The sequence below is a fragment of the Callospermophilus lateralis genome, chromosome 9 (assembly GCF_048772815.1).
Source record: "Callospermophilus lateralis isolate mCalLat2 chromosome 9, mCalLat2.hap1, whole genome shotgun sequence".
NCBI classification, from domain to species: domain Eukaryota; kingdom Metazoa; phylum Chordata; class Mammalia; order Rodentia; family Sciuridae; genus Callospermophilus; species Callospermophilus lateralis.
This window is the reverse complement of record NC_135313.1, coordinates 31,282,206-31,308,249: the sequence shown is the minus strand read 5'-3', so window position 1 is coordinate 31,308,249 and position 26,044 is coordinate 31,282,206. Positions and strand designations below refer to the sequence as shown.

The 26,044-nt window shown below is 38.7% G+C and overlaps 1 protein-coding gene across 1 annotated transcript; it reads left to right on the top strand.

Moving 5' to 3' along the window:
• The first annotated feature begins 11,825 nt into the window (after window positions 1-11,825).
• Window positions 11,826-16,898, top strand: Ctla4 (cytotoxic T-lymphocyte associated protein 4). Its single transcript, XM_076866781.1, has 3 exons — window positions 11,826-11,934; window positions 14,578-14,925; window positions 16,831-16,898. Exons 1-3 carry the CDS (start codon window positions 11,826-11,828, stop codon window positions 16,896-16,898), a joined length of 525 nt encoding a protein of 174 aa, XP_076722896.1.
• Window positions 16,899-26,044: the final 9,146 nt, after the last annotated feature.

Sequence of the window (26,044 nt, the reverse complement as noted above, 5' to 3'; positions counted from 1 at the left end):
AGAAGCTGATACTGTAATACATAGTGCTAGAGAAATTGCTTCTCTGTTTGATAGCCTAGAAACAAGTGTTCTCATATAGACCCATCTTGGATTTCAAATTTCTATAAGAAAGAGAAGCTAAATCTATCTTATCTCCTTTAATTTTTTTCCCCCCAAATCAGAAATGCCAAAATAGAAATAACCTGGCATATACTTAATGTCCTACAAACATTAAAGTCTTTTAATTTTTGTGGTTTGTAATTTTTCTATTTCTATGATCACAATATACACATTCATAAAAGTGGAAAATATAGATAGATAAAATAAGAAAATAAAACATCTGCGTCATTACCATTAGCATGTTGCTATGTATAATTCTGCATGTATTTTCACCTTATTTTTACAAAATTAATTGCACACTAAATATAATTTTCTAATCTGTTTTTTTTTCATTTACTTATCAAGAGAAGAAATATACTTTTTTTTTTTTTTTTTTTTTTTGGTGGGGACAGTACTGGGGACCCAAACCAGGGACTATTATATGCTATGCAAGCACACTACCATGGAGCCTCAGCTTGGGCATACATTTTTAATTAAAAATTCTTTAGAACTGAGTTAAGAGATTCCTCCTAATTGAACCTCCTCATTTCACAAGTGGGAAAAAATTAGTTGTGGTGATATTACATAATTAAAATTATTCACACTTAAGTAGCATCAGAGCCAGGCCTATAACTAAAATCTCCTAAATCTCAAGTAAGGAGTTTACACATTTTACAGGTGGCCTTCCTTAACTCTATAGTACAACTAAATTTACAGATTTAGTTAAATTTGATGTGATGAATCTGGAGAGAAGAGAATGATAAATTCTTATCTTCCCCTCATATCTTTGACTTCATTACAAGTTTGCTGGGAAAGATCATTAACTCAGAATATATCAAAGAGGTTTTATAGGAAAAAATTTTGAACTTCATTGATTGGTTTTTAAACTTTAAAGCTTCAAACTGAGGTCTCCACAGAAACATCAAGAATCTTAGGGACTGAATCTTGGTGATATCTCAAACTGGTATAAATCTTTAAAAATTTTGTCATCGAACTCAGAGTCAACGTATGGTTAAATCTAAGTAAGAATTTCCTGACTCTCAGGTTTGTGGCCTAGAAAAACCATATACGTTGTAGTAATTTGAGTTAAAGGCTAAAAAAGTTCTACGAGTTTTATCAATCACAATCAATTTTTTATTTGCCCAGTGTGGTACTGGAGTGATATCATCTGTACATTCTTTGTATGAAAACACCTAGCAGAGCATATTTTTGGGGGTGCTGTGATATCAGGAGGCTTTTGGAATTTCATAGAAATTTCATCCACAATCACAACTAGTGTTCTCTTATCATTGATTCTGTCACGTGGGTCAGAACGGATACTTATTTGAATATATGTAGATTATCCTTTATTCAAAGTTTCTGTTTTGTCTTTCTCCTTTTGTTCCATTTGCTTCTAATTTTTCTTATTCTTTTCATTTTCTACTTTACTCCCATTCTCTTAAAATAAAAATCTTAAGGGTTTCATGTTTTTCAGATTTTCTTTGCTGTAGGCATTATTGAAGTCAACGAGTGGAGTTAGATTATACAAATGACAATCAGTAGCAGGACATTTTATGATGCTAATGAAAAGAAAGTCTGGATATCAGGAGAGAGAGAGAGTATTTGGAAGTGGTTCATTTTTCTCAAATGAAAACAATAGTCCCAAATGATGAGAAGAAAAATCTGCATTTACTTAACAACATTACCATAAACTTGGTTACTGGAATTTATCCTATAAATCAGGATCATAAATTCTAGCATCAAACATTTAATTTTTAAATATAATAACTTCTTCAGTATCTTTTTATAGCATGAGCTAATTACTTACAAGGTTTTTTGTTGTTGTTGTTTGTTTGTTTTTTTTCTTTTTTCCCCTAAGCTCATGATCATCTATCTAATCTAAAGGGTGAAATGTAGGAGATAAGGTGACTGGAGCTTCTTTACCTGCTTATATTTTGAGAAGTCAGGAAACAAATGCTTCTAGCATATTCTGCTTGTCAGCATGTTTTAACCAATGGAACAGAAGTGGCCAGAACTGCAAAGTTCAAACTGGATATGTGGCAAGAATTTTATGTGATCAGACTGAATTTAGATAGTGTTGAGAAATAACGAAAGCATAAGCAATGGAGTCATAAATAAACAATGTCATTATAGCAATGTGACCCTATTAAGGGAGTACAGCTCTGAACCCATGCCAAACAATATCTAAAGACTTTGGGTTTTAGTTACAGTGTGTTACCCTCATTGCCTTCAGCTGACTCTAATGTGACTATATAAATACAATTATTTATTTCCTGCTCATGGGTGAAGCACTGGTCAGTTTCCTCTTAGAACATAATCCATGAAATGGGGCCTTAGCAATACTTATAAATATAACCAGCTGCTTCTAAATTATATTCTTCTCAAGCTCACGTGAATAATATAGCTTATTGAGCCAAAGTTTCTTAAATGGTCTCCCTCCCTCTCATTTAGTTACTCCACAATTGAGTAAACTGCTAGAAAATCCTGCAGAGCTGAATGGTCCATATCTCAGAATTTGGCTGGTAATGGTTTCAGTGTGATATGTGGTCAGAATTGTGTGTGATGAGAATTCCCCTTGCCTCAGCCTTTTAAGGGACATGTCTACCATTTCATTCTTTTTTGGGGGGGGTGGGTATCTGGGATTGAACTCAGGGGCACTTGGCCACTGAGTCACATTGCCATCTCTATTTTGTATTTTATTTAGAGACAGGGTCTTGCTGAGTTGCTTAGTGCCTCACTTTTGCTGAAGCTGGCTTTGAATTCATGATCCTCCTGCTTCAGTCTCCCCAGCTGCTGAGATTATAGGTGTGTGCCACTGCACCCAACTAGTTCATTCTTTTTCCACTTGGAAAGGAGTGGAACCAGTTACAGGTCTTGTTCAGATTACATTTAGAGAAGAGAGAAACATGGCTTATACGTGTGGTAAGACCAATGGTATCCTTCCAAATCTCACTATTTTAAGGAGTCTGGCAGCATGACTGTGTATATATTTGTTTTCAGTAAAGTGCACACATTAAAATTTACCATTTAGCCCTTTCAAAGTGTAAAATTCAGCGGCATTTAGTATATTCAGAATATTATGCAACTTTCATTACTGGCTAGTTCCAGAACATCTTCATCACCCCCCAAAGAAATCCCATACCTATCGAGCCGTCATTACCCATTCTCCCCTCTCTTCAGCTCCTGGAAATCAGTTATTGTCTTTCCTTCTATCTCTATGGACTTGACTATTTCATATAAATGGAAGTGTATGGTATGTGCCCTCTTGTGTCTGGCTTCTTTCACTTAGCACAATGCTCAGCCACATTGTAGCATGCACACCCATGTCTTTTATGGCTGAACAATATTCCCTTGTATGGATAGACAACATTTCGTTTATCCATTCATCAGTTGAGGATGCTTAGGATAGTTCCAATTTTGGCTGTTGTGATTATCATGGCTGGGAGACTACACACACATACACATATGCACATACTTTACTTAAATAAAATCTGATTTGCTGATTTGTATTTGTGGGTATCCAAGTCCTAGCAGAAAGTTTGGTGAGGGTGGGTTTCAAGTTGCATACTGGTAGGAATTACCACCAGAAGCCATGTTAGTGCAGTGGATTCCTGAGACGATGGTGAATGATAGTGAAGGTAGAATGTGAAGAAAATTAAACTAGAGTCAGGGGTGCTTGAGTTGTCTTTGCTCTTGGTCCTGCCACCAAGAGCCTATGTGTGTGATTTGGGGCGGATCACTTCACACCCCTGGCCTTTGTTTCCTTGTTTGTAATATGAGAGAGAAGAAATGACTAGTTTCTTCTAGCTCTAGGATTCAGTGCCTGCAACAGGCTGGGTGAACACTGTTCCTCATCATTCAACACCTTTTCCCACCATTGCAGCTACCATCATTCACAACAAAAAGCCACAGAGATGCTCCTTTTGTCTGCACAATGTGTGAATGTAACAGTTTCCTATGAATTGGAGGTGTGAAGGGGTTCAGGGCCTGAAATAATTCAGCTCAAAATGTGAAAACAGTGATTGTCTGTGTAACCAAGAAACTGAATAGGTGCGTGAGGCTGAGATTATTCCAGCCACAACTGTGCAAGAAATGGAGTTTACCAAGGGTTTGGCACTTGTAAAGCTGTTATTTTATAGATGGCAAGCAATATTGGATGTAGATGGGTGGGTGGTTTAGTCAGAATTGAAGAATATTTTGGGTCATACTCCAGGATTTCCTCTCCTTGCGCTAAGGCAAGAAAACATTAATGACTGGGGAAGTTTCCTCTTTTGAGAAATGGAAAGGCACTGGGTCATCCCAACTGGTTCTAACTGGAAATAAGGTATATACTCTGAGTGTACAACACAGGTCAGGTGAGCTGGGGTGCACTGTAAGTCAAGTACAGGATTTTTTATCCTTCCATTTCTGTCTTCATTCTGATGATGAATGAGTAAGATCTAATTGTGTGATCATGGGCAAGTCAACTACCTTTGATACATCAGTTTCCCTATCTGTGAAATAACAGGGATTATTTTTGAAAACATGTTCACCTGCTTTGAAAACATCCTTCTTAGCTTCTGATAAAGGCACTTACCTAAAGTTATTTGGGTCTGGCCATGTTGTAAAAGGGCTAAAGAAATAAAAGCCATGCAACTTGAATTTTATTCTTAGATGTGAGAAGCTAGGGAGATTGAGAGATAATAATGGCTAAAAATGAGAAATTCACAAACAGACCATTAACCATAACTGAAAATAAGACATTCAAAAGGATATAATTATATAAAGAGTTGGGCAATTAGATTCCCCCTACAAATTGCTTTGAAATTAACCATAACTGAAAATAAGACATTCAAAAGGATATAATTATATAAAGAGTTGGGCAATTAGATTCCCCCTACAAATTGCTTTGTGACCATAGTTAGGGTGTATTCGTTAACAAAAAATTAATTTTCATCTCTACATAGGTAAAGCTTTGACAGACAAGGATTAATCTTCAACTGAAGCAGCCTCTGCATCATACTACCATCCAGACCAGCAAATAAAACCCTGCTTCCGTGACAATCCTTTTCACTTTATCCTCAGCCAGGGTACCATGAAAATTGAAATGCCAGAAGGAAATGGCTCTATTTCTATACTAAAGGATGAACAAAAAGCCAACAGGTCAGAAGCAACCATTTTTACTTGATTTTATGACGTAGATGATAGTTTCCTAGTGGACTGAATATTGATCTACTACATTTATTCATTTAAGTTGCTTCTTGCCCAGCCTCCATTTTTACCTTTTAATGGTAACAAGGCTAACATTTCTTTCCAGTCTCTTTGCATATCATTTCCTTTCTCTTTAACTCTCTTTCGAAGTGAGATGATTGATAGATTCTTCTTCAGCAATCATTTACTTTGGTAGATGATTTTCTTTTTCCTTTGAAGTCAATTTAGAAAGGGGCTGTACTGTGATGAGTTAATTAGCACAAAAACACAGAGTATATAACCTTAATTAGGCATGATTATAGGTTCAACGTAATGGGATGTCCTGAAACTGCATGCTATGCAAATATTAGACTCTTCACTCTTCCCATTACATCTGAAACCTTCAAGCAAAGGATGTTTTGCAGTATGTACCACAGTCACTGCCAGGTGCAAATCTTTCAACAAAAGGTTGGTTTTTTTATGGGTGTACAAATTGGGGAAAGGATAATAAGAGGATTTTTAGAAGGAAAAAATGGTTCAGAAATCCAAAAAATTGAATTAAATTTAGATTGAATTTTATAAATGGAGGAATTTTACACTTAAGTAAGACAACTCAGTTATCCTACCCAAATTGTACCTCATCTGGAATTCTGAAGACACTCCACCATAGACATCACTGTGAATTATGCAAATGTTGAGAGATCTTTCAAATCCAGTAACCACTAAGAGTACTATAAAACCAATCTGGGGTTTATTTGAGCTGTTAGGATTAGGAAGATAATGAGTAAATGAAATCATAGTGAATCCCCGAGTCCTAATTTTAGCAAATTATTTGCTCATTTCCTCTACCACCACGGTTTTTGTTAAAAATGAAAGGTAAAAAGCAAGTGAAAAATTGATTTTCCCCTTCCTCACCTGAAGTGAAAATATCCAAGAATATGGTATCCTCAGACATTTGAATATTCAACAACTTAACAATGTGAGAGCTCACAATACATGATTCTTAGATTATGTCTTGAATTGTGAGATTTTTAGACTCAATCAGGTAAGAAATAATAAGCTATTTGGCTCTAGAAACTAATGGAGACACTGATGGGGTAGAAATTCAATAAGTATGTGTTAGAATAGTACCCATTTTTAGTATAATATGTCATCCATTCACTAGAGATGATAATAAAAAAGGGATTTACACAATTACTGAAGGTTGAGATCCATAACATTGTGTTTAATATATAAGCTAATATTTACTGAGCATGTGCTATATTTTAAGCATAATACTCACTAATTTGTTGGCATAGACTCCCAGAATCATTTGTAATAACCCCATAAGATAGTTATCATAAGTAGCCTGATCTTACAGATGAGGAAAATGAGGATTAGATAAACTAAAAAATGTCATCTATGATCACAAATCTAGGAACAGCAGGACCAGGGTTTGAACTTAATGTCTGTCTGACTCCAGTCTGCTCGGCTCTTTAGTGCTTGTAAGTTGTCTGATTGTCTCCTTAATTATTAGTACTTTTTTGAGAGCTGGAAATGAGATATGAGAGAAAATAAAAAAAGACTTGAGAATTAAATTGAAATACAGAAATTCTCCATTACCTGCTATATACACAGGAGGCCCTGGTTACATACCATGTGTGTGATGTGGGTGCAAGTGTCATGGAAATAGAATTTGGAGTAGGGGAGACAAAATTATATACAAATTATTGTAATAAATACAAGCCTGGATCATGTGACATGTTATATTGTTTATAGACATTAGGGAAAAATAAGTACTGGATGGAAATGAGAAGACAAAGACTTAAATCTAATTTTTGTCACTTGCCAGTTATAAGAATGGATCAATAAAAATTTCTACAGGAAAAAGGGGGTTCAAATAAGTGACTCAATGAGAGTATTTCTTTGAGAGATATTAAGGAGGGTGAGGATGGTAATGCACCTGGACACTATCAACAGTGAATGCTGATAATACCGCTGGAATTGAAGGACTAGGGGAGGAAAGAGTGTTACCAGACTTCAGTGAGAACTGGCATCATAGAAAGGGTATGGGGGTGGGCACCTTATAGGAGCTGTACTTGTGAAGAGGCACTGTTACTACCGGAATCCAAGGCCCTGAATATTAGGGGGAATAGAATAAAAATACCCTGACTCCATCCTTGGGCTTTTGGATCTTCTGCTGTGCCTCCTATCCACTAAGCCCTCCCAGAAACCAACCTACCAGGGAACCCTGAAGAGGTTCACAGGGACCTGTCAACCAGAAGCAAGGGTCTGAGGAAAGGAGATGGAGAATAACCACGAAGGAAGTCACTTGCTCTTCCTACATTTCAGTTTGCTTACCTGGGGTATTTATAGCATATTAATAGCTGATTTTATAATTTTTACTTCTAACTCTTTATTTTGAAAAAAATTCACACTTACAAAGGATTTTTAAGAATAGTACCATGAACATACACACACACATATTTTATTTACCTACATTTATCATTTGTAAACATTTTTTCTGTTCTTTTATTCTTTTTTTCTTTTGCTGCCAACACGAACACACACACACATACACACACACATGTCTTACACACATTTTTTACTAAATCACTTGTGAGTTACTTAAATCCAGAATACTTAAGTATCATCTAACAATAAAGATATTTCTCTATGTAATACAATGTCCAGACTCAGGATTAACATTAAATCAGTGCTATTATCACATATAGTTCATTCTCAGATTTTCACAAGATTCACGGATATGCACAGTCAAGGATCACACTTTGAATCATCACTCTTCCTGACTCCTCTTTAGAGTCATTTTCCAGCCTTTTTCTCTTATAATATTTTATGATTTTAACAGGTTTGAGGAAATGTAGTTCCAGGCCTATAGTAATGCAGACCATAGATGTGTCAGATTATTTCTTCATTATCAGTTTAAATGATATTGGCAATAATACTATAGGGGCAGTATGTCTTCCTCAGTGCAGTGCATCTGGAGGTACATGATATCATAATGTTTCATTATGGGTCATCTTCAGGTGGATCACTTGATTAAGTTAATTATCTTTTCTCATTTGTAATTAGCAAATAATCTATGGGGGTTCTATATGTGAGTATATCTTTTCCACCAACATTCTTTCATCCAGTGGTCTTTACAACCATTGAATTTTCTTGATATGACAGAAATTGTTTCATAAAAGCACAATTAGGGAACTTAGTAGGATTTTTTAAAAAGTTCCTGTTACAAAACTCATTTCTTCTTGTGTTAAACGGTTTTCATTCATTTATCTATTCTTTTAACAAATGGGTACAGAGTGTTCATTTGATGACTTGGACTGCCAAATTTTCATCAGCAGCTTTATGGTTGCTTAACCTAATGTCTTCAGATATTATCTCTTGGTGCTCCAGATTCCTATTGGCAGCTGCTTTTGGATCTCTCCACAGATACCACACACTCAACATGCCCAAATGGAAGTCATCAGGTTCACTTCACATGCTTTCCATGTTCTAAATTCCAGTAGTTCTGTCTTCTCAGCAACTCTGTAATAGGGAAGGATTCTTCTATCTTTGAGTGCCCAGACATCATATGAGACCTTTTCTACATGTGACATGCATTATCTAAGCCTTTACTTTAGGGTAGTGATTAAGAGAACCATGGGCTTCAAATCTTGGTTCCATCAACTATTGTAGGGGATTGAATGAGTCATTTTAACTGTCAATGTCAGAAGGGAGGGGGCAGGGGGTTGGCAATGATGGTGGAATATGATAGACATCACTATCTAAAGAACATGTATGAAGACATGAATTGGTGTGAACATACTTTATATACAGAGATATGAAAAATTGTGCTCTATATGTGTAATAAGAATTATAAGGCATTCCACTGTCATTTATTTAAAAAATAAAATCAATAAAAATGAAAACTAAAAAAAATAAAACAGGGACAATAATGACTCTTTTCTTATATGGGTGTTATGAGATAAAATTTTGCAAACATTTGCTTAGTTCTTGACAGCACCAAAGTGCCTCCCAAGACATAAATCTGTGTCACCCTAAATTTATCCTTCCACTCACTGATTTACAGAGCAGTCCCTTAGGGACAATATCTCCATAGCTGCCATTACCTTAGTTTAGGTCTATAGTTGACAAACTATAGACCATAGGTCAAATCCAGCCTTTAGCTATTTTGTAAGTTTTATTAGTATGTAGTCATGCCCATTTTAAAAAGTATAATCTATGGCTGCTTTTGCCCTGAAGTGGCAAAGTTGAGAAGGGGCAACAGAGACTATATGGTCTATGTCGTAATATCTGGCCCTTTACAGAAAAAGTGTTTCAACTTTTGGTGCTTGGGGTATCAGTAGTTGCCTTCCTGGTTTTCTTGGTTACATCTTTTTTTTTATTTTTATTTTTTTTTTGGTGGTGGGGGGGATATCCGGGACTGAACTCAGGGGCACTCAACCACTGGGCCACATTCCCTGGTTACACTTGTTCCTTCTTGAATCCACCTGTCCAAGATTCCTTTCTGTGCAAGGAGGAATTTCCTAAAAATGAAAACTCAACGGTGCCAATTTGCTCTTTGGGCTTCAAAGTGGCCCCCACTGACTGCTAAGGACATCAGCTTCTACCCACTAGCTTTGTCCTCTGGTTGTCATGAGCTCTTCCTGTCCTTTCCAACTTTGGCACATAGGCAGGCTTGTCCTTAATAATTAGCTCAGGAAGAATACTTTCCTTCCTCTAAGAAGCCCTTTCTGATGTCCTCAAACCAAACCAAAAGCTTCCACTCCTCTGTGGCCAGTACAGTACCTCAATTCTAGCATTTCTCCCAATCTATTACAATCATAGGTTTAGCTGTCACTGCTGTGGGCTCCTCCTGAGTGCAGGAATATATATTTTCCCCTTTTAAATCTCCGGTGCCTCGTCTTGGGTCTGGCCCTTATTCAGTGACCATTAGGCCTTGCCATTGCTTGTTGGCATTTGGCTGAAGTTTGAAGAAGCTTCCTGAAGGAGGTGACAGCTTAGTAAGAATGAGAAGGAGGGGAAAAGGAGATAATGGGAGAAGACAGGCAGTAGGGAGCTTGAGTAGAAGTGATGATCCTTGAAAGAAGCATGTTGGAGAAATGAGAAGCAGAGGAAGGGGGCATGTGAGGTAAGGCTGGAAGACAGGCTGAAAGGGAAGCATTAGGTTCCTGTTCTACAGGAGCCTCCTGTGCTGAGGTGGGAGGAGAACAGGAAGCCCCGGAAGAACTGCAGTTAGCAAATGCCATATTACCTGTTGTAATGGACTTTTCACACGTCAGTCTTCTAGAAGTCCCTTAAACAAGAAGATTGTTTTTGTCTTGTCATCAGCTTATCCTAAGTGCACACAATTCCTCACATGTTACAGGTTCTCAGTAGATGTTTCTTTCATCACTGAAATGTATGAATGCTCCCCGGATTGAAGGAGGGAGTCCTTGATGTTTAGTATTCTAAACAATGCATTTGAAATATTTAATTTGTTAATATAGAATACTTAAATATTGTAAATGCTAAATATTCTAAAAATTTAGCATCCTAAATTAGATTTCCATCTAATAATTTATTAGATGAAACTTTGTCCCATCAAGCTTTTTTTTTTTTAAATATCTTTATTTGTTTATGTGTTGTTGAAGATCAAACCCAGTGTCTCACACATGGTAGGCAAGTGCTCTATCACTAAGCCACAATCCCAGCCTACCCCCCATCTAGCTTTTATAAATCTAAGAACTCAGGTTGTATCTGTCCTTAGCTTTTGTATTTTATGCTTAAAAATTCTTATTAGAAAAAAAATCTATCCTCTATGGAAGTTTTTAATTTCTTAGATCATTTTGGCTAACTTTTTCTGGACTTTTCCAATTCCATTTTGTCTTCAAGTAGGCTTTTAAGAATATCTGGATTATTTCCTAATCTGCAAAACCAGAGACAATTTTTCCTGCCTCTTTTTTGGTTTATTTCTTGTGATTTTGGTATTTTCTTTCACTAAAGTGCTAAGTGGGATTAGGTGAAATAAATTCTTATTTGTAGAGTTAGTCAAAGGATTCTTAAAAAAGATGGTGCCTCATAGACTGAAAGCAGAGTTCTTATTAATGATGTCCACAGACAAATTCTGTCATTAGCTCAGAGGGCCCACAGCTTAGCAGTTTTGGATTGTCAGTGAAATGACTGGGCTGGTAAGATGGATAAAATTGGGATTTAGGGGGACCCTGCTCTCCAGGAAATTCTCCAAGTCTTAACTTATCCAGATCCCTAAAGTGAACATGAAGCTTCAGTTTCAAAGTGAATACATTTTTTTTCCATCCATGGATTGGCTTGTTTTGTTCAGTTTTACTTTGAGTATTTGAGGTTGTCTTTTCGACGTAGTAGAAACCCACGACTTCCTTTCTCGTAAAACCAAAACAAAAAGGCTTTCTATTCAGGCGCCTTCTGGGTGTGCACATGTGTGATACACACCTGGGATCAAAGCTGTCTATAAAAAGTCCTTGATTCTGTGTGGGTTCAAACATATTTCAAAGCTTCAGGATCCTGAAAGGTTTCACTCTGCTTCCTAAGGACCTGGACGTGGCTCCTGTAAAGCAATGGCTTGCCTTGGATTCCAGAGGCCTGAGGCTGGCTTGGAGCCAGCTCCCAGGGCCTGGTCCTGCACTGCCCTGCTTTCTCTTCTCTTCATCCCCATCTTCTCCAAAGGTGAGTGGAGATTTCTGGAGCATGAAGGTGGAGGAGGTGTTTCTCCCACCTGGGTTTCATTTCTTTCAGCAGTTCAGGGCAGTGATTTATAGCAGAAACAAAAGGTAAAGGTTGAATCTCCTGTCCCCTGGCCGGGGTGGCTCTGTGTTCTGAGGCAAGCAGGGGACAGCTGGAAGCAGCCAGTAAGCAAGCTATAGCTCATTGCAGAGTACCAGGTTTTTAGCAGGGGCTGAATGAACACATGTGAGTTGGTTTGGGAGACACGGGCCATTTCAGACTCTTCAATAACATTAGAAAAAAAAATACTCTAAAATTAAATGATTTAAAAGGGGAAAAACATCCACAGTCCTAAATGCATGTGAGCTTGGTATCAGGGAATTTCAAGATTTCCCTCTTATAAAAATGGATTTAGGCAAATCACAGGAAGTGTTTCTTTCCTATACAATTTAAAGCTTTAAGGTCTTCTAATTCATTAATTTTATACGCTAATTAGCTAACTTGTTTAAAATTTAAGGAAATTTTGGGAAGAATGCCTTCATTATTCAATTCAAGGTCCTAAAGCAGATCCTGTTGATTTTATTAACCAGTTAGCCAATTATTTGTAGGTTTTTTTTTTTTTTTGCCAATTTTTATAAAATAAAATAATTAAAAATGAAAGAAGCAAGGAAGAAATAAAGGGAAAAGAGAGAAATGTAGGAAGGAAATAAGGAAGGAAGGAAGTCATCAGTCTTGTTTGGCATAAGATGCTCAATTGCCTGACCTACATGTGCATTTCAGAGGCAGACCTTTAGTTTCAGATAAAATAAAGCTCTTTAGAGATCGGTACCCAGTTTGTTCCATGGCTTGAACTGATGAGTGCTTCCATTGAATCTCAACTTACTTTCTCTCTCTCTCTCTCTCTCTCTCTCTCCAGACATTTTTAGTTAAGAAAACCGTGTGGTTAGTATGAAGGAGGTACTCAAAAGATATTTGATGATTTAAATTTTATTGGAAAAGAAATAGTCATGTATACTTTCTTATTTTTTATATTTTGAATATGTTGAGATTAAAGCCATTGGAAGTATTTCAATTTCCTTTTTAGGAAATTTATCTCATCCTGTAAATAGGCTCCTCACATGTTGGATATTGGAAAATGTGACCAGATTTTGTGATGATAAGGACAAGCTCACTTGGGGGAGGGCAGGAAATTTGGTCCTGTTTAGGCTTGGAGTTGGTACAATCAAGTGTTCATTGGGCAGTCTATACCTACTGCTCCCAGGCACTGGAGGCAGAAAAGAGGGGAGATATGATTAGCTCACAAAAAGGTTAATTTGGGGCAGAACTTCTTAAACACTGCAGTGGAGTTACTATAGGGTAAAGGATGCTCAGAGGGCATCTCGGATAGGAAGAAATAAAGTTTGGGAAGGCGACTGTTGTCTTATCAGCTAGGGATGCTGGAATAGCAATGGTAATGGCTGCTGCCGTATTGTTGTCTTTCCTGAGGACAAATGTTGTCCTGTACAGGTGCTTGGGGGAAGGGACTAGTTTGTCTACTACAGGGTGATTTATAGATAGAAAAGGGTGTCTCAGAAACTTCAACCCCAAATGGAAGATTGGAACTGCATAATGGAGGACATTGAATGTTTTTTTATTTTATTTGCTTTTGCAATCCATGTTAGTAAAGCATCAAAGTGTTTGAGCTGATGAGTGAATGGCATTGCTTAACTTAAATTTTGGGTATCACTTGCAATATTGACTGGAGAGAGGCCTTATTAATTAAAAAAAGGATAATTAGACATAAAGCCACTGTTTTTTAGATGTTGGAAGCCTCTTTGTATGGAGAAATGGCCTCCCTTATCTTGTAGAAGAAGAACAAAAGAGTAGGAGAGCCTTCAAGTGAAGGAGAGAGGGAGGGTGGAAGAGGTGGTGATAGTGGCAGGGGAAGCCCACAGAAGTTAACAGCAGGGTTGCCTCAACCCAGAGAGGAAACGACCTGGTGCCCTTGGCTCTGTGGCTTCCTCATCTAACAGCACAAGCCATGGTACAGCAATAAAGCCAGGGAAGAGGCTGGGCAGTGCAGCGAGGCCAGGTTCTGCTGCTCCTGGGTAGTAGAGGTACAGGGTCAGTTAGATAAGCAGCAGGAGGTTTTGAGGAATGCTTTGAGAGATTAGACAAGATTCTATGCTTCACCCTCCAGAAATTCCCCTACTACTCATATTAGAGTCGCTGAGCTGTGTAGTTCTATTATAACCTTAGGATTCTAGAGTATGTAGGCACTTTGATATTGTGTGGTCTACTCCCCATCTTACTATATGTGAAAAAAATGAAGGGGAGGAGTGACTTTCCAAAATGACATATTTTATGATAGAGCCAGGTCTCTAACTTATCACATTAGTGCCCTTTTTGCCATGACTACCTGTCTTCAAGAAATTATATCCCATTGAGGACCCATCTTTAAGGGGCGTAGCTGGAAGATGGCTGAGTGATGGAGGGGATGGATGGTGACGGAGAGGGTAAGGGAAGGTGGTGGGCTTGTTGAAGGGGGACCTACAGATGGGAGGTGAAGCCCGTGGGGGCTCATCAAAGATAAACCTTGCCAGGTGCCTGAATTGGGCCAGGGATGCACCTGAGTTCATTGAGTTTCCTTTGGTCTTTCCATGTTAGCGATGCACGTGGCCCAGCCTGCGGTGGTGCTGGCCAGCAGCCGGGGAGTTGCCAACTTTGTGTGTGAGTATGCAGCTTTTCACAAAGCCACTGAGGTCCGGGTGACAGTGCTGCGGCAGATAGCCAGCCAAGTGACTGAGGTCTGTGCCACAACGTACACAGTGGAGAATGAGTTGACCTTCCTAGATGACTCCAGCTGCACTGGCACCTCCAGTGGAAACCAGGTGAATCTCACTATCCAAGGACTGAGGACTGCAGACACCGGGCTCTACATCTGCAAGGTGGAGCTTATGTACCCACCACCATACTATATGGGCCTGGGCAACGGAACCCAGATTTATGTCATTGGTAAGCAAAGCCACTTCACCAAGTTGACACTTTGCATTGCTGTCTTTGTACAAAAATAGTTTGTTCCTTAATTTCAAGGTGATTCATTTTTAGGACTATGAAAATTCTCCTTAAGAGTTCTCTCCCATACAATTATTCTGAACACAAAAGAAGATGAGTTGGGGAAGGTGTTTTTTCCCTGCTAACAGAGTGATATAGTACTCACTCTGTTATATCCATCATGAAGTTTGGCCTTGTGCCTTTGATCTAACACTCTGAAGACGTAGTCATATCTGTGGGCTTACCAATACAACTTAGGGCTAAACTGCAAGATCTAGAAGCTCCAACTTCTTTTCACTCTTGGGGGAAGTAAGGCCTGAAAGTTTAAAACTATCTCAGGGAGGCTCTGCTTTGTTTTCTGTTGCAGAACCAGAACCATGCCCAGATTCTGATTTTCTTCTTTGGATCCTTGCAGCAGTTAGTTCGGGGTTGTTTTTTTACAGCTTCCTCGTCACAGCTGTTTCTTTGAGTAAAATGGTGAGTGTGATACTGACCAGGCTCCATGATTAATGGGGTCATCTTCAGTGTTATCTACTGACCAAATGTTGGTGTCAGGTTCAATTTTTTAAAAAAATATATGAAGCAATAAATGAAGAGGAGGAAGGACAGTGGTAAAGAACACACTAGCACGAAGCATTGGCCTTTGAGGTTTCAGGATGACTAAGATTGCAGATGAATGTGTTTGACATTGAATGTTTGTGTGCTTCTGAACAGGGTTTCAGTTTGAGTAACTGAACAATATGGGGCAGCTGTTTTGTTCTTTACCTTCATGACATTTGTACTTGAGTTAATAACCCTGAAATACTTATAGATTATGTTGGGCCACATGTTGTTAGTGAGGATCACCTGGATGGGTTTCTATTCTCCTCCTAAATGTCCTCTACTTCGCCTGAAAACCATATTCTGGTGCCATACTTATGCACTCCTTGTCTGAGCTGTAGCTGCCTCTGTTATCCAGTCTAACATACATAGATGTCTTGGTCTCCACTCCAGTTCAGAAAATGAAAGTCCCCGCTATTATTTACTACAATGGTTGATGGTGGAGGAGAGAGAGGTATGGAATCAGGACTCCTGTCAGGATTTCTTACAGTTTGTTTCAGTCACCTTTGCCTAAAGCTGACTTTCCCATCACGAATCCACTTTCTCTCCTTCTTTTTCCTCCTCCTCCTTCTGGTTCCCATTTCCCTTTCCCTCTTCCTCCTCCTCCCCCTCTGCCTTCCCCTTCCCCTTCTCCTCCTCCTCCTTCTTCTCCTCCTCTTCTTGCTGTCCCCCTCCACCACACACATACGCACATGAAGACACACTATTCAAAGAGCCTCTACCCTACATGATAGTGATGTTTTGTTGTTATGGGCTCTTCCTGCCTCATTTGCTACAAAGTACCACACAGACTATCAGACTGGACCTCATTTGACCAAGGTGATAAAAACCTGGGAACTAGTGCAGACAGAGAAAAAGTAATAAAAAGCATATGAGGACTGGAGATAAGACATGGAGCTCTTCCACAGGACAGGTAAACTTGATTATCTTATTAACCTGGTTCCTCCACAGACAAGATCTTGTCTGTTATTGTAGGCATTCTGGGTGTTTTCTGTGAAGTTTTCTCAAAACCTGTTTTTTTTTTTTTTCCCCTGTCTTCCAGCTAGGGAAAATGGCTGTTCTTTTATGTCAAAATTTCAGAATTATTTATCTAAAATTAAATTTAATAGCTGAATCAAGAGAATTTCCTGGACTTTCTAATTCTGTACACAGTGAACATTCATTTTCATTGGGGTAGGGACCCCAATAGGTGCTGAGAAATATTATGGCTAGAAGTGGCTTCTATATTCTTTGATAATAATTACTGCTTCTTTTTGTGTTTGACAGTTGAAGAAAAGAAGCCCTCTAACAACAGGGGTCTATGTGAAAATGCCCCCAACAGAGCCAGAATGTGAAAAGCAATTTCAACCTTATTTTATTCCTATTGAGAGACCTTTGTGAAGAAAGAAAGACTGTATTTCAACTTCTAAGAGCTGAGACAATTTTAACTTTTTTTTTTCCTTTTTAACTATCCAGCTATTTAAAAAAAAATTGTGGTGTATTCTGGAGAGGAATTTGCCTCACTTTAACATAAAGCTGGATTTAGAACTCACATTAAACATACTACAATTTAAATCAAAGGAGCAAGAAAATGGAGCCAAGATGTTTCTATCACATCAGACCCAATTTTAGCAAAAGAATCACTTGGGAGTGATGTGAGGATACAGCATTATGACGTGGGGATCAGTGAACTAAGGGAATGACAGTGCAAAGGGAGAGGACTAGACTGTACATACCTTGTATTTATGAGTGAGATGTTTGTAGCTGAAATGATCTGTAAATTTTTTTTTCTGTGTTATTTCTCTTAGAAAATATATAATTACATGAAGTTTTTTTAAAAAACATTCACTTGACTATGTTTTAGCCAGTGATTCCAAAGGTTATATTGTACCAATATGTATTTTTTAAAATAGTATTGTGCATGAAGGTTACATGTGCTTTTGTGTATTTGGTAATGGTCTGAATATAAACACTATATGACAGTGTCTTCCCACTATGGGTTCTGGGGGAAGTTTGTGGAGGATCTCAGGACACTAATACACCAGGTAGAAGACAGTCACTTGCTAACTAGCTTGGAAACTAGGTGAGGTTGTGGCAGTACTCAGATGCACTAAATTGGTGTTGACATGAGCTTTGAGGTTTTATACCAGCTTCTTTTAGTGATTTATAAGGAAGCCAAAACTGGGGTATGTGTGTTAACCTGACAGGTCACTATTGTCAAGACAGTGGCTCACTCCAGGAAAGCCATAGGCATGACCTTCTAAGAAGCTTCGTTCCATGGGCCCAATTCCTTACAGATGCAGAGTTAATGCCACAGACAGAAGAAAGCAGCAGTTGGCAGAATGGGGTGCATGAAAGTTTCTGAAAACTAACATTGTTGGTGTTTTTTAACTCAATATTTTCCATGAAAATGCAACAACGTGTATAATACTTTTAATTAAATAAAAGTGTTTGGTGGTTGTTTTAAAGAGTTGTCTTTATCATCCTTGTATTTGAATGTTGTGTTTGAGTTTGGTTTTGATTAGTTCAACAGTGTCTCCAATGTTAGAAGTACTGTGGAAAAAAAAATAGAAAGAAACAAAAGGGCAAATAATGCTTCGTAAGTCAGCCTTGCACCAGTTAATTTCCTGCAAGCCATTTTTGGGAAGATTTCTTCCTTTTCCTTTTTGATTTCTCCGATTTAGGATATAATGTGGGTTAACACAGACTTAGTAGTCCTATAAATGTTACATGGCATGCTCTTTAACCCAGGTTCTTCACTTCCTTTTTCTTGCCCAGGGTTTTCTCAGCTCCACTCACACCTATTCCAGTTGCCATGGCAACTCCAGGATTGTCATTGTGCCCCTTGCAGCCATTTTGATCTGCCTTCATGGTAATTGAAGCTTTCCACTGTGGCATCAAGTGGAATATTTTGCAAATGTGGGTGAAACACCCCTGTCATTATATGTTGCTATCACCTGGTAAGACCGGGACCTGGCTGACAGAGGTCTTTCTGGTTCTTGGTTAACCAATTCATAGCCACAATCTACTTGGTTTTCACTTTAGGTTTCTTGTTCTTGACCTTCACATCCTGTTGTTGTCTTGCATGACTCTCAGTGTGGTCAGGGACCACCTGTAATCAAATACACTGGATCACGTAGCTCACGGATTTGTACTTAATAACCCCAGCTGCACTGAATCAGAATCTTTGGGTGGTGGATCCAAAAGTTAACATTTTCAAAAACTTGACCTTCTTGTACCCAATTTTGAGAATTGCTGTTTTAGGCAAATTTCTCTGTCTCTGCCTCTGTCTCAATCTCTCTGTCCCTCTGTCTCTTTCTCTCTCCTTCCTTGTTCACTCCTGATCTTTTTTTTCATTTTTCTCCCTCAGAACAAACAAATGAGATGACCCCATAAAAGTTTGTCAAATGAAAATGAATACATCTTTCAAAACAGGGTAATGGTTAATGCTTAGAATGAGTCTCTACTATGTAGAAGATTATGCTTCTTGTTCTTTTGGCCTTTGGTTGGGAACCATGAGGAAACACACAGATTAAGGAGCCCCATGGGATAGTCTGGTACCATTTCTACTACCCCAAATGTCTTCAAAGAGATTACTTTTTTCTATATTTGATGGTAGATCAAAAGAGAGAGAGAATCTTGGACAAAGGACCTTCCAGGTACCTTTCAGATCCATTGGGTAATGGCCTACTTTATGTAAGCTTAATATCTCCTCTACTGTCACCTGAATTTCTTACATTTGCTATTCATTGTGTTAAGCATTTCCTTCTTCACTCAGTTTTGATCTTGTAATGATAGAATACTCATTGGCTCAAAGAAGTTTCTCCTGTGACAGAAGCATTGGGCAAGAAAGACTGTGACCTGATGTTTAACTGAAAGGGGAGAAAGCAAATCTGAGGCTGGGCATGACATGAAAGCTTTTTCTAAACCTAATTTTGTTTGTGAGGGTAGATCCTTCACTGGTAATGTTCAGATCAGTGTACTGTCCTCGAATCAGAGGATTAATTCTCTCATGGAATTTTATCACCACCTTCATCCCTGGGAAATACCAAAGACTCCATGCGTCTAAGTGGAGCTTGACTCACCATGCAGGGGAATCCTGGGCACTATAACCCTCCTCTCTGGAATCACTTATCCCACACAGGAATGGGGATGATGGGAATAGGATAGAGTTACCCGGGGATGCAGGGTCAGCTTCTCTTTCTATAGACTTGCCAGTCCATGCTTCTACTCATCTTCTTCCAATATGGTATGCCCAACATGGTATTTCCATCTCCCCATTTCTCCTCTCCAAATATTTTAGTCCACCATTCTCATCTCCATCAGTCTCAGACTTTACCTCTACCATCATATTTGCTAATGGTTTAAGCCCACCAGGATTTTTGCCTATCTGTTTTAGCTATCCTTGATTCTACCTCTAACAATTTCAAATGTGCATGTCTTTTCTGCCTAGTTGGGAACTTTTCTGATCACAGCTTCAGGCATACAGTACATGCTACAATAAATGGATTAAAGAGTTGGGAAGCTCTGACATCTGGGACTATGGACAACTGTCTTCTGTGCAGAAACTGTCTATGCTTTTTTAGGTGGCTCCAGTCTAATCTCTTTCCCAATTGACCAGGAGAACTCTGTGTATGACAGTCATCTTTTGGCTTAAATCTTTACGATTCTGGAATGTGAGCTCCAGCTGCTACCCAGTCCCACACATTCCACTTTTATCTCAAAAACTTTCCATTTTGGAGGGAAAATTCTCATTTTTTCTCTCTCTCTTTGGTCCTCCTTTGAACTGTGGGTTGTTGCTCAAACTGACTCTACTTTCATACCCCAGGCAGAGCCTTCTTCTGTATCCATTCTTGATAAATATTTAATATTTAGCTGGGACAGAACTTGCAAACTGTTGATGATACAGTGTTGTTAATTAGAGCAAAGCCAGTTAAGATGTTTAAGAATTGATAAATTTAAGTCACCATTTCAGAAAGTCTCAAAGCAAAAGAGAAAATAGCTTTCTCTAGAAAGTTATTCCTGTTTCTCTTTTGTACCTGGTTAGAGCCAAGACTCAAGCTCCTTAGAGGTCTTGTTTTATTTTATATATATTATATATATTTATACATTATATATAAGTATATATTAAATATATAAGTATATATTAAATATATACTGATATATATATATATATATATATATATATATATATATATATATATATATATATATATATATCAGGTCACTTTTCCTTTGTCTAGTCCAGAAATATGATGCATTCTACTGGTGAAAAGGTAAAAACCTTTCTTTCCTCTTTTATGTTTTCTTGGCTATAGGCTATGATAGAAGTCATTGGGTTGGTTTGTCAGATTCAGCCCCCCAAAAAATTGTACTAAAAAACAATTCCCCCCACCAAAAAAAATACAAAACAAAATAACCAAACCAAGTATGTCCCAGATTTGATTCTGACAGCCCTATGGGCAGAAAAGTTTTCTAATTCTAATGCAGTAAAAATAAAAAGTGTGTTGAAGATTCCTCATTAGAAGTTTGTGGTAAGAACAGTCTTCATTTGTGACCTTTGTTCCAACTCGAACATAATCTCCTGCTTTCAGTTCTGGGCATAGGTGATTGGTGCTGTGTCACTGGAAATGAATGCTCCTGCAGAGAAGGCAACTATTTATCTTCTACACATTTTCTTAGAAGAAGTCAACCCACTCTGGTTCATATGGCAAGGGGCCTAACATTCAGGCCCTTCTTGGAAATCTAAGCTGTCATGGGTGTACTTCCTTATATTTATTGTTCATCTGAAGAATTTAAAAAAATGTAACTGAAGCAACTCGGACATAGAACTTCCCATTTTTTATAGGATCTGAAGCCAGGCCAGGGGATTTTAATATTTCAGTGGCTTTTGGGGTTATATTTTCTAAAGCTCTGGTCTTATTCAGGAACCTACTATCAGAGATGATTATGACTAAAGAAGGAACCTTGTAAATTATGCTTACACTTGAGAAGAAAATGAGGATCAGAGACATCAGGAAATGTGTTTAAAGATCACCAAAAAAATAAGGCAAGATTTGTATCAGCTGAGAAGCCAGATCTCCAGATTTTTATATCCAGGTTCTGTGTCTGAAACACCATAAGCCCTCCTGTGCCAGGGACCTTCCTTTTCAATTGATTCTGGAGCATCTCTGCCACCACTCCAGGCTGATCTCAGAAAACGACTTTTCCTCCCATCCTCAAACCAAATGCTCAGGTTAAACTTCCATGTAATCATCACCACCATTGCTGGCCTAATGTTGACTGTATCTACATTCTGGGGGCTACCTGTAAAGAGGGAAAGAAAAATTAGAAAAGGAATGAATTGTGAAGTGCTAGAGAAGTAAAAGCATGTGTTGAGAGAGTTAACAAACGAGTGTTGGAGCAGGCAAATATTCTTTGGACAATTATTTTAAAGGTTTTCTGAAGATGTTTGTGAATGAGATTGTGTGAAGCAGCTGAGAGTTGTAACCAAAGAGGAAAACAGGAAGTTGACAGCATTTAAAGATGGACCACTGGTTTCCATTTGCAGTCTTAGCCATAACTCTTTCCTGTTCACTAGTGCTTAAATCAATGCCACAACAATACTGGTTGGTCCGCTATTCTGGTCCTCCAACTTCTCACACTGATGCTTGGCTCACAGATGAGGGAGAATGGAAACCATTCATAGACTCAGGGAGAGACTTTCATTCTCATGGAAACTGTAGCTTTCTCTCTGCTCTGATAATGGGGTAATTATCTTATCAAAACAGACCGGAGCTGATAGAAGCAACCACCAATGGAAGATAGTGGGCATTACCTTGCACATGTTTCTGTGAACCTTGAAATGGGGCTGGTGTGTAAAAGGATAGTAACCAGTTTGAAGTAGAAGGTGAGAGCTTGGGAGATGAAGAGAAAGGAGGCTCTCTGAGTTGAGGTTAAGGGATGCTGGGAAATAGCAGCAAGTCTCTCAGGAACAAAACAAATACAGAATTCAAAAGCAGAAGACTGAGACTTGAAGATTATCCCAAACAGCAAATGAAGAGGATCAGTGTTCTGTGAATAAAATTACAGACCAAGAGCCAATGCCACAGGCCACAGAGGAATAGAGAGAAGCCCAAGTCAGAACCAGGGAGTATTCAACCAAGACCATGGCAGAAATAACTATGTAGAAGAAATTTCTCCAAAAAGTTCAAATATGTAAATATCTAGGGCCAAAACAGAAAAAGTTGCTTTTTTTTTTTTTGGTGTGTGTGTGTGGCTCCAATAGGTGATAAAGGCAATGGTTTCCAACGGTGGGAATGGTTGCATTCTAGATCCAGGAGAGTGGAGACATGTGTGGGTGTTGTGTGGGTAGACACTGAGCAGTGGTGCAAGCTGATTACAGGGGAGCAGCATCAGGGAGCATCAGAGAAGAGCTGCTGAATGCTTTAAGAATGTACAATGCTGAGTAGCATCTCCACTGGTGCCAATTTGAGTGGTTATGGTATTTGCAATTTATACCTGATAAGAGAGCTCTCAAGAATGGCACTATGCAGGGCTGGGGATGTGGCTCAAGCGGTAGCGCGCTCGCCTGGCATGCGTGTGGCCCGGGTTCGATCCTCAGCACCACATACAAACAAGGATGTTGTGTCCGCCGAAAACTAAAAAAAATAAATAAATGTTAAAAAAATTCTCTCTCTCTTCCTCTCTCTCTCATACTTTCTCTCTAAAAAAAAAAAAAAAAAGAATGGCACTATGCCTGTGCTCAGGGTATGAAGGGTTGTCATATGAAGGATGGATTAGATTTGCTTTGTGAGTTTCTTTGAGTACTCAGTCATAGGGTTCCATAGAAGCATATGACAGAAGGAGGGATTAACATTGTTTTTCTTCCTAGGTTGGATTCAGAGTCAGAGACAGGGCAATGGAGTCTATCATATTGCAGACTGGCTTGGGAAAGGCCTACTAGATCTTTATCAGCAGCTGTTGGGTAAGAAAAAATGAGAGGATTGGCTGGGCAGGGGACTGGGGAAGTAGACCTAGTTGAAGGTCTAGTTCCTTCAGGGCACACCTCTGGACCACATCTGAGACTTGAGATGGGTCAGCCTCCGTATAGGTAGGTGTTACTATCCATAGAAATCAAAACTAGTAGGTCAGGACTATAGCAGGAAAGGATATGGTAGACAATTCCCAGAGCAAGATGGCTGTTGACCTTCTGGTGGGTCAGTTGGTTCACATTGGGTTTCCCACCAACATTTTGAGGTATAGAGAATAGGATCCTGTGCCTAGGTAGAGCCCGGGCAGAATGTCATGGAGAATTGGAATACTGGGCAAGTGAATTGTGACCAACATGGGGTTGAACTCTACAAGGTGGGCAGACTGCATTGTTCTGGAGATCTTGCCTGGAGGTAATTGCCATAGACTAGGTTTGGGAGGAACCCCTGGGCCACTGATCCAAGTCATACCCTAAAAAACCTTTTCAACACAGTTCTCTAGGGAACCGGGGTTAATAATCGCAGTTGGCACTCAAGATATCATTGATAAGTTTGAGAATTTTTAACCACTTTCTACTTTTTTCTAAGACCCAGCTCAAATGTTCCTTCCTTTGAAAAGTATCCCCAAACTTCACAAAGGGCTACTTTCACTGCATGTAGTCCTCTAGTCTTTTAGCTCTTATCACTCTGAAGTATCAATGTTTTTGGCCTTGTCTCTTCTCTACATTGAACTCACAGTGGGCAATAAGAGAGTCCTTCTTATAGATGTCTAACTGAACCTTCAGATAGGAATATATTATTTCTATTTTTTGCTAAATATTTTACCCAAGGCTCATCATGAGAAGTGGCAGAGACAGATTTGGATTCAAGCTGGTCTGGGCTTTTCCCCTTAGGTTCTGCACTTAGTGAAGTCCCCTCCAGCAAGTTGGCACGGGCTTAGGTAGAAGGAGAACAAGACTGCCCTTGTGAGCACAGGCACACATATCAGAACTTCCTGGCTATTCTGGGAGTAGAGTCAACTTCCCCACCCTCAGAACTTTCCATCTTCTGTGGTGCATTATATACATTGGGATCAAACTAGTTTTGATGAATCTGGCTTTTGACCACTGTCCTAACACTGTTGCTTTATTCAGTAGCAGCTGAACTATTTCTAACTTGGCTGCCTAACTTACAAACTGTTTCAAATCACATATCTTTTTGCCTAGTGAAACTGAGACAATTATTTTATAATCACACTCTGGGAAAAAAAATAGTCAATGGAAATTTTTAATAAAACAGAACGTGGTAGTAGCAGAATTTTAAGTCGTGAATTGGAAAACATGCGGCAAAATTTTTATCCACTAGCCCATACACTATTCTGTGACCATCTGTGGAAATTTATAGGTATTAAATTAGACACAAGTTGGTTTTTCTGTTCACAGAACATAACAGAAACTTAATTAAAAACCACACAGTAACTTTGTAAAACCAGATGTGATGTCAAGGTCAAAATATATGCATAATTAAAAAAAAGTTATTTGGTTTGAATGAAAAGGCCTTTGTTAATATTTTTATTAAATGCTCTGCACATTTATATGATAGTTAAAAAAGTAAATGTAATTATCTGCCCGAAGTCTAAAATATATTCATGAAAGACTATAATTGGAACAAATGCGTAATGCATAAGGTTAGTTTTACTTTGCGGATAGTCTATTGTTTGAATGCTTTCCTGTGTATAGATTTACAATGTTCAGTTCCTTAAAAATTATCGAGTACTGGTCTTCTCATAGAATATTTTATGGGCACATAACATAAAAGTGGTTTCATCTGTCAAAAGAGTATGTGATACATCCTGGGCTGAACTTAGGAGATTGGCCAAGATGACCCTAGACATCCTGTTTGGTAAACTACCAGAGCTACAATTTGAAAACTTGTCACATCTGTGGAGCTCTGAAAAGAGACAAGTCAAAGGCAAGAGAACTAGATATACTTGTTTGGACAATTAGGAGTCCTGGGTTCTGCTCTTAGCTTTGCTCCAGCAGGCCTGAGGTAGCCAGGGGCCATATCTCGGCTGGGTGCTATTTAATAATCAGCCCAGTCTCTTCCCTGGATTGCTCTGGCTCAAGCTTAACACCCTACCCCTGGACTCATTCTTTTGTTCTTAGTGTGGTGAGATCTGTTTAACTTTCACAATTAAGTTTTGATGAATCAATATTACTATCTCCCCCAAGACATAATTAATTCCTTAAGGACTCCTTTTACTTCATAGAGGCTGTGTTGGGGTCATGGTAAAGCATGACCTCTGGGGCAAGTAATGGGGACTTAACTAGCTCAATATTTTATGCTTCAGTCTCCTCATCTATAAATGGCTGAGCTTGCAGATTAAATACGTTAGTATGTATATAGTACTTAGTGCTGGGAGCCACCAGCCAAGTAGGTATGACAATTTCCTTGCCAGTGTACCCCCATGTTTCTTTAGTGGAAGGACTCGTGGAAATAGGACATTTTACAGCGACATTGCATGTAAGGTGACCTTGCTCAAGGACCAGGGC

Bases quoted from the DNA above. Each gene is read 5' to 3' on its own strand.
- Ctla4 (XM_076866781.1), top strand. From the start codon at position 11,826: ATGGCTTGCCTTGGATTCCAGAGGCCTGAGGCTGGCTTGGAGCCAGCT. The intron at 11,935-14,577 runs GTGAGTGGAGAT...TTTCCATGTTAG, and splicing joins CATCCCCATCTTCTCCAAAG to CGATGCACGTGGCCCAGCCT. The intron at 14,926-16,830 runs GTAAGCAAAGCC...TGTGTTTGACAG, and splicing joins AACCCAGATTTATGTCATTG to TTGAAGAAAAGAAGCCCTCT.